Source organism: Camelina sativa, chromosome 14 (genome assembly GCF_000633955.1).
Source record: "Camelina sativa cultivar DH55 chromosome 14, Cs, whole genome shotgun sequence".
Lineage (NCBI taxonomy): Eukaryota > Viridiplantae > Streptophyta > Magnoliopsida > Brassicales > Brassicaceae > Camelina > Camelina sativa.
In genome coordinates, this window is record NC_025698.1 from 8,305,187 (window position 1) to 8,313,793 (window position 8,607).

An 8,607-nucleotide genomic window follows, 5' to 3' on the forward strand; every position below is an offset into this window, starting at 1 on the left:
GTAAGGGCCATTTAAAACCAATTTCTAATGAGGTGGATCAAGACTACATGGATTCAGAGAACTTAGATTCATCTGGAGAGAGCTCAGATGATAATAATCGCGTTGATCTACCAATCACGCAAAGTGGAATTAGAAGGAAGCATCATCGAGCTTGGACTGTCACTGAAGTTGAAAAACTTGTCGAAGGTGTGACGAAATATGGAGTAGGGAAATGGTCTGAGATCAAAAAGGTTTCATTTTCATCATTCGTGTACCGTACCCCTGTGGATCTCAAGGTTGGTTCCACATAACTATGAACTGCCTCTATTATTAGTCCTCTTGGTTTTTTTGTTCGCTAACACTACAACTGTCTCTCATGATAGGACAAATGGCGAAATTTACGGAGAGCATGCTTTTCTCAAACTCCGTCAAACAGGATGGTTAGCACTTACCGAGATGATTTTTTTTTAAAACATAAAACAGAGTCAAGTTAACGTATAATTATAGTATTTGGTGTTAGACTAAACCAGTGAATGGTCGTGTTTTTGCAGGGAGGTCCAAATAAACAGGGGTCAATGGCCATTCCTACACACATTATGTTGCAGGTAAGAGAGCTTGCTCAGAAACAGTCACCGGTTCGCAAGGGTAGTAGAGTAGTAGTGAAGGGATCATCAAGAAATGGTTTCTTGTAGCGTTTCGTTTCGTATAAATTGACTGGCCTGGATGTGAGATTAACTCTGCTCTTTTAGTTTGGATTTTGTAGACTTAAAGGTAGCTTTTGTGATTTAAACCGGATTACTAACTGGTGTTATTGGAATTGATATGAGATGGTTGGTTCCTTTACTCTATGCGTTTTCGTGCGAAATGTTGAAAGTTGAAAAAGCATATTCCAGTAGACTAGTAACGTTTAAAACGCAGCGTTTAGTATCGAACCAAACTAGATGGTCGGATCCCACCACAAAGACCGTACCGAATTAATTTTTATATATAAAACCAATGGATGTGAGAGGGCAAAAATCGCATAGGTTGCATCGTAGAGATGGGAGAAGATATAAACGACGCGATGGTTCACAAAAGAACGTGAACACAAAGGTTGCAAGTGAAAAGTCACATCTTTGGGTTTAATCAATTTTGACAATGAACGACAACCTTTACATCAATAATAAAACTAATCTCATCCGACCAAAAAAAAAATAATAATAAAACTAATCTCAAACATTGTATTAGAAATATGATCTAGCAGACCATTTCACTGGCTTGTTGTAGTGCCTTGGAAGTATGTTTTAAATTTGGCCCTGGAGGAGATTTTCTTGCAAGACGAGAAGCTCGTCCAGTTACAAAGACTAAAGAGCTTACTTGATATTGAATTGTCTCTGTATCTCCTTTCATCCCACTTGTATTGATAATAATATAGTACTATAATATGATCCATATACGCTTGCTGAAATCCCACTTATATATATATTCTACAATCGTCCGGTGGTTGACAGTTAACATAAAGACAGTTTTACCTTCTCCAAGAAGTAACCACTGCAAAAGACAGTATCAAACGGTGTTGCCATAGATTTTATATGCACTATTTCTCCCAAAATATGACCAATTTATGTCCCCTAAGCAACAATAAAAGAACTATATGGAGCTTTGACGACAAAAAAAACAACAACAAAAAAATACTTATAAAATCAAATTGCGCCAATGTATATATTTAGACTCTTGCATAATGTACATCATCCTCATATACATCGGAATATCTCATAAAAGAAAAAAGATGGACTTCAACTGAAGAATACAACAGCTATAACCGTATTGTTTTGTTGATATAAACTCAAGAAAGAAAAAGAAAAAACCATTAATCTTGAATCTTACGAAGCAACAGCAGCAAGCCTCTGCTTCTTCCATTTATATGCAGCCTCAACAAGCTTGAGATTCTTAGTCTGCGATTCTTCTGGGAAAACACAATCAGAGTATTCTTCGTACTCTGTAGAACCGTCTTTTGTAGTGATGGCCTTTCTCTTCTTGAGTTTCCTAGGGAGCTTCGGTCGAACGAGATCAACATCTCCTAGCTTACCAAAGCTCGTCTCCATGTTCAGCCAATCTTCCAATAGTGACGCACGTTCTTCTTTCAGATCCAGTGTGCAGTCCTTGTAATACGTGTTGGCTCTGTCGAAAACCGCTCTAGCACGTCTGATGCAGTCTGTAACATCATCTTCTTGTTGTTGCGCTTCAAACTTTGCAAAACTAACCCAGACCTTGTAATGCTTTGTACGGTCTAAGAGTCGCTCATATAAAGCTCGTGTCCTCTCTACTTCCCCTTGTGATATCTCAAAATCAATGTATGCCTTCCACAGCACCTCGGGCATGTCAAGAGCAGGCTGAGATATTGCAAGTTCAAATATGGCTCTAGCTCGCTCTGTTTCAGCAAGGGGCCTTTCTAACTCAGCAAACTTGGTCCAAGCATAGCAGTTCTCAGGAGACCATTCAAGATACCGTTGATATAGTTTTCTACACCTATCTACGTTTCCCAGATCGTGTTCCATCTCAATGTACTTCTTGAATATCTTGTCTTTTGGAGCTTTTCCAATCGCATTACCTAATATCCGCCGAGCACCAGTGAGATTTAATTGCCTTATCTCAAACTGTGCAGCGAGCAACCATATTTTAGCAAAAGAAACTTTGGCGTGAGGGATAAGCTTGAGGCATTCTCTGTATACAAGTCGCGTACACTCCACATCTTCAGTTTCAATCTCTTCAAAGAGTGCATAATTAATCCAAAGATAGATATATCTCTGCCAGTACCGTTTCTCCTCTGCCGGTGGAACATTAGCAATAGCCCTCTCGTAGATTTCTCTGATCCTATCTTTGTTCCCTACACTCTCTTCTAGCCTAAGGTAATCGAACCACGAATCGTAGTTCAGAGGGTTCTTCCTTACTTCATCTTCATATTCAAACCTTGTCTTGCCAACGATGGCGTCCTCAATCCCTTCCTTATCACCATACTGTTTCTCAAACGCAACAAACTTCTTATACAAACCCTCTGCTCTTCCTTTAGGAATTTGATCCAGAGCAAACTTGTAGATACACCTAGCTCGTTCCACTTCCTTGCAGCCTTCTTCGAATTCAGCAAAAGCCACAAAGAGTTCTTCATCGTCCGCAAACACCTCGATGGCGCGTTCGTACACATTCCTTGCACGCGCAGTTTCACCTCCTTTCATCTCGAACTTAGCGTATCGAATGTAAGTGGAAACTTTCGGATGCCAAAGAACAAGTCCATCGTAGAGTGATCGTGCACGGTCGATTTCGTTATACCTAAGTTCGAATTTAATAAACAAGAGCCAACCTTGTTGATCGGGTGACCCATCCTTCATCCACCGCTCGAATATTTGTCTAGCCCCGGCGATATTCCCAAGCATCTCTTCCATGTGAATATACTTGTACCAAATCTGTCAAACACAGATCCTAAATTAGGTTTAAAGGGAACTACTCAAAAACAGGTTCTTCATCATCATCATCGTCCAAATGATAATTATAGTGCAAGGGACCCTGAAGAAAGAAAGAGGATTAGATATTGGAGATTTTAAGAATGTATAACTGAATTTTTTTTTCTTTTCTTTGGGAACCATACCTCGATGAAGAGAGTCTTTAGATTTGGAGACTTTAGCAAATATGGCAGAGTTTATAAGGCGAAATATTTCGGTTATGGCAGAGTTTAAAAGGCATAAACCAAATATACTTGAAGTCATTCGTCTGATTAAAAAAAAAAAAAAAAAGAAAGAAAGAGGCAATAAATCGGTTTATGCCTTTTATTTCGGTTATGGTACAATTTATGTTGGTTTAATTCTGAAGTACATTTTGGAAAAAAAAATTCAAAATACAATAATTTATTTGTTTTAACTGCGACTGAAATTATCTACAATACTTAATTGCAATTAAAAAGAGTAATTTTAATTTGGAATCAAAATAATTCAAGTTGATAAGAAATTTGCTTAGGAGATATGGAATTTCTCCACTTTGCAATGTGCCAAGTGTTACTCTGCTCCAACTCTTAATGTTGACACATTAAATGCATTAGAGAAATGAGAGAGACATCCAAACTTACAACTTATGACTTATGAGTAAGAACAACTGGAGTAATGGTGTAGTATCTACTGATTTGATCAAGAAAACTTCACGTCTGAATACATCAAAATTTAGAAACTATGTCACGTTATCATAATAGGTAAAAAATCATTTAGTTATGAATGTGTCACTTTACAATAGGTAAAACACTCAATTATCAAATCAATTCACCTTATACAATATTCCACTTTTTAGAGAAAAACTCGAATAATCTTGAGATGCAGCAAGTTGTGCTCAAAGGATGCTCTGAAACTCTTTTCTACAAGGATGTGTGAAGATAGAATACTTACTTACCACAAAATAGTTGATATACTCGTAGTCTATTTCACTTGGTGCTGCCATTGCACCAACCTGAAATGGTAAAATAAATCAATATGTTTTTTGCATAAGATGGAACCTAAATCCAGGTATGGAAGTTGGGATCAAAAGCATCATTAACCACAAAAACAATATCTGTTGTATCAAGTTGTCAGAGTTGTCAGAATAGATATTCTGGTTTATTTGAAAGCAACATCTACATTAACATTTTTGAAGTACATTTTTGTGTTCTACCATTTAAATTATATTTATTTACAAAGTTAATCTTTAGAAAATTGCACAAAATAATATCTAAAATATGGCAATTCTAAATCGAATACTCAATTAATATTAAACCAATTTGATTCCTAAAAAAGCTCTTCTAAATTAATTTCTATTTTCCTAAATCAATTTTTGTTTATACTTATACAATCTTTTCATTTAACATCATATTCCTAAATTGATATCTTGAATAGGATATTATCCTTTCATTGCTATTTTTCTTTATCAATTAAAATTTTACAATCATTGCTTAGAAATAATTTAAAATACTATATAATGTAGGTTATATGGCCGGACGGGTTATAGACTTGACGAGTTTGAATTAACATTAGTATAAATTTAAAATATTATTAATTCGATGTTAAAATACGGATTAAATCCTCATTTAATTATTTGGTCAACACTAAAAATATTAGAATACTAGACATATTAAATCAATGTAATTTAACTAAATTCTGTAAAAACAGTCTTAATCAAATAATATCTTATAAATTAGTTATTATGTATTTTATTATTTATACTAATAATTAACAATCCAAATACTCATTAACTAAATATAACAAATAAATAGAAGCTAAAATTATATTATATAAAAAATTGTTTTATGGTGTACTGTAGATTAAAATCTAGTAAGATAACAAATTACCATCACTATTATTTTAAACTAAAAAGAGATTCCCTTTTCTTTTCTTTTGTTTAGAAAATAAGACATTCAAAATAGAAAACGCAGCGTTTTTTATACGCTATTAAACGTCGCGTTTCACGAGAACAAGATAATAAGCATCGAAATAGAAAATAGACCTTTTGGGCTATAGAATACAATAAAATCGGCCCATGTAATTATTTTCGTGCGCCCTATTGCTCTTCTCTACAGGCGTGCGTGCGTGCGTGCTCTCTCTCTCTCTCTCTCTCTCTCTCTCTCTCTCTCTTCTCCGGAGATCGCCTTCATCACTTCTTCTACTGTGAGTCGCACATCAAATCTTCCCAACTTGTTCATGCATATGCTTTTGATTTAGCTAAACTTATATATCTTGAAATCGCATATCTTTACATGTTATTCTGCATATCGAGCTCGTTTTATAGAAATTCATGTTGGGAATCGATGTCTCGACGACATACATACGTTTTGGTCGATTACACAATTGACGTGAAGAGCTCAGCTTTTGCCATTTATCGAAGAATTCGTTTTTTTGGATATTTTCATTGGCTTGATTTGGTTTGATTGATAGCGATGCTAATTTATGCTTTCGATTTATTATTCTTGGGTTAATTTAGCTCTGACTTTTAGTTTTAAGATACCACTCTGAAGTTTTCCGTTTTAGTTATATGATCATCTGTGAACTCTCTGATTGTCGTTACGTGTGTCTGATTCTGAGTGAGTCTAGAAACTCAAATCTTTTGTCTTTTCTTCTTTCTAGTGATAGATAGTGGCTGAAACAAGTAAAGCACAATGGGGATCATCGAAAGGATTAAAGAAATCGAGGCCGAGATGGCTCGGACGCAGAAGAATAAAGCTACAGGTTCTCTTTTCTTCACTTATAGAACACGTAGTTTATAGGTATCCTTAGGAGACGAATTTAGATGAGGAATATTACAGTAAACAGATTTGCGATCCTCTAGAGTACATTATAAATATACTTCAGATAGCAGCTTTGACATTTTCGTTTGCTGCTTATGTTCTCCTTTTCCTGATCTTACATTTGCTGAAATTAACAGAGTAACTGTCAGCTAATTGATAATGTTCTGTTTGATGGGCAGAGTATCATCTTGGTCAGCTCAAGGCAAAGATTGCAAAGCTCAGGACACAACTCTTAGAGCCTCCTAAAGTAATGCTAGTTCTTTAATAAATGACTAAACCATTAGCCTATGCGCTTGTTTCGTTTTAGCTGATTGAGATTATTGAAGCTTATTTCGATTCCTTTCTTACTCGGGTCATCGTTATACTTTTCCTTGCTATTTCTGTATGTTTACAACTGAAATAGACAGTGTGTTACTGCTTTATTTGTCACCTTTTAGCTTATATTTTTAAGGCTATCTACTGGGGAATTACCTGCTACGTGGCCTCTGTTTTTGTACCTGAAGTAGAGTCTGCTTTTAGTTTGTAATTGTCTTCCGAATTCCTTTAACAGGGTGCTAGTGGAGGTGGGGAAGGTTTTGAAGTTACCAAGTATGGTCATGGACGTGTTGCACTCATAGGATTTCCGAGGTTGAATGTCTTAGATACTTATAGTCTCAAACATCCATTTACATTTATTTCCCATTTTGGTTAAATTATATTGCTCCTTTAGAAATTGCTGGCTTGGGTTTGGAAAACTGATGGAAGTGGTTGTACTTCGCAGTGTCGGAAAGTCCACGCTTTTGACTATGTTAACTGGAACTCATTCTGAAGCAGCCTCATATGAATTTACAACACTTACATGCATCCCTGGCGTTATTCACTACAATGACACAAAGATTCAGCTTCTCGATCTTCCTGGGATTATCGAAGGTGCTTCGGAAGGAAAGGGGCGAGGAAGGCAGGTTGAAATCTAGTTTCTTTCTTTTCTTATTGGTTATCTGATTATTCTTCTTAGGGTGCTCAAGTTAGATTTTTTCGACTAATTCCAAAGTTTCTTATCAGAAAGATATAATCAAAATGATACGAACTGTGATTATGATTGCTTATATCTCAGGTTATTGCTGTTGCAAAGTCTTCTGACCTTGTATTGATGGTTCTTGATGCCTCAAAGGTGAGTTATGGTTTAGCTGTCCATGTGAATTGCTATTTGGTAGGCTTGCTGCACTCTTTTATTAATCCTTTTTTTTCTGCTCTTCAAAAATTGTTAGAGTGAAGGCCACAGGCAAATTCTGACTAAGGAACTTGAGGCTGTGGGCTTGCGGCTAAACAAAACTCCTCCACAGGTAAAGCTTGTCTTATTAGCAGTGTCAAGTTATAGATGTAGCATTGAATAGTCTGAAGTCTAAAAACTCCTCCTCTTTTACGTGGTATGCTTCATCCAGAAACTTGGTTTCTTTTCCCGTGGAATGTGATCATGTAATTTTTTCTGTTTACCAGATATACTTCAAAAAGAAGAAGACTGGTGGAATTTCTTTCAACACTACAGCACCCTTGACTCACATTGATGAGAAGCTCTGTTATCAAATTCTGCACGAATACAAGATTCACAATGCTGAGGTAGAGGTTCCAACTTTATACTTCTATCAGTTCAGCCTCAGACAAGGTTTTCCTGGCTTGTCTTGTCTTGTTTGAGTGTTATGAGTAGAATTAGCAGACATTTGTGAGTATTTTTAAAGTTTTCTTATCGTAGTCTGTGGTGAGGAGTATTGCAGGTGCTATTTCGTGAGAATGCCACAGTGGATGACTTTATCGATGTCATTGAAGGCAACCGCAAATATATTAAGTGTGTATATGTCTACAACAAAATAGATGTGGTTGGAATTGATGATGTGGATAGACTATCGCGGCAGCCACATTCCATTGTTATTAGCTGCAATCTAAAGGCAAGTTTTGTAACATTTCGAAAGAGTAGTCTTAGATCTGCAAAGATGGAAAATTCTATAACTCCAATTTGTTGCGGTTCTAGTTTCCATAATTATTCCGAGTATGATATTCTTCTGCTCCTTGAAACAGCTAAACTTAGACAGACTACTTGCAAGGATGTGGGATGAAATGGGCCTTGTGAGAGTTTACTCAAAGCCGCAAGGCCAGCAACCAGATTTTGATGAGCCTTTTGTCCTCTCATCTGTAAGTGTATTTTTTCTTTTCTTATTTACAAGATAACCCTAGAAACTCTTCCATATCTATGATATATTCATCTTTGATTACTTGTAATTCATCAGGATCGAGGTGGCTGCACAGTGGAAGACTTTTGTAACCACGTCCACAGGACTCTCGTGAAGGATATGAAGTATGCACTCGTTTGGGGCACGAGC

General features: G+C 36.3%; 3 protein-coding genes across 3 annotated transcripts in view; 2 read left to right on the top strand and 1 right to left on the bottom strand.

The window, feature by feature from the left end:
* The window catches only part of LOC104740442, a 5,763-nt gene extending 4,941 nt beyond the window's left edge, over positions 1 to 822 (top strand). Inside the window, exons 8-10 of the mRNA XM_010461040.2 lie at positions 33 to 275; positions 363 to 419; positions 531 to 822. Of these exons, the coding sequence (XP_010459342.1) occupies positions 33 to 275; positions 363 to 419; positions 531 to 671 (441 nt within the window). The 3' untranslated portion in view covers positions 672 to 822. The remainder of the gene's footprint in view (positions 1 to 32; positions 276 to 362; positions 420 to 530) is intronic.
* On the bottom strand, positions 1,698 to 3,422 carry LOC104743354 (crooked neck-like protein 1; the record flags this gene model as incomplete). Its single annotated transcript, XM_019236161.1, has 1 exon — positions 1,698 to 3,422. A coding segment is annotated over one exon (1,581 nt), but the record flags the coding sequence as incomplete, so codon positions are not given.
* LOC104740443 (developmentally-regulated G-protein 1-like) overlaps positions 5,525 to 8,607 on the top strand; it is a 4,456-nt gene continuing 1,373 nt past the window's right edge. Inside the window, exons 1-11 of the mRNA XM_019236425.1 lie at positions 5,525 to 5,636; positions 6,093 to 6,194; positions 6,433 to 6,500; positions 6,804 to 6,880; positions 7,014 to 7,194; positions 7,347 to 7,403; positions 7,501 to 7,575; positions 7,730 to 7,849; positions 8,005 to 8,175; positions 8,306 to 8,419; positions 8,515 to 8,550. Coding sequence (XP_019091970.1) covers positions 6,125 to 6,194; positions 6,433 to 6,500; positions 6,804 to 6,880; positions 7,014 to 7,194; positions 7,347 to 7,403; positions 7,501 to 7,575; positions 7,730 to 7,849; positions 8,005 to 8,175; positions 8,306 to 8,419; positions 8,515 to 8,550 — 969 coding nt within the window. The 5' untranslated portion in view covers positions 5,525 to 5,636; positions 6,093 to 6,124. The remainder of the gene's footprint in view (positions 5,637 to 6,092; positions 6,195 to 6,432; positions 6,501 to 6,803; positions 6,881 to 7,013; positions 7,195 to 7,346; positions 7,404 to 7,500; positions 7,576 to 7,729; positions 7,850 to 8,004; positions 8,176 to 8,305; positions 8,420 to 8,514; positions 8,551 to 8,607) is intronic.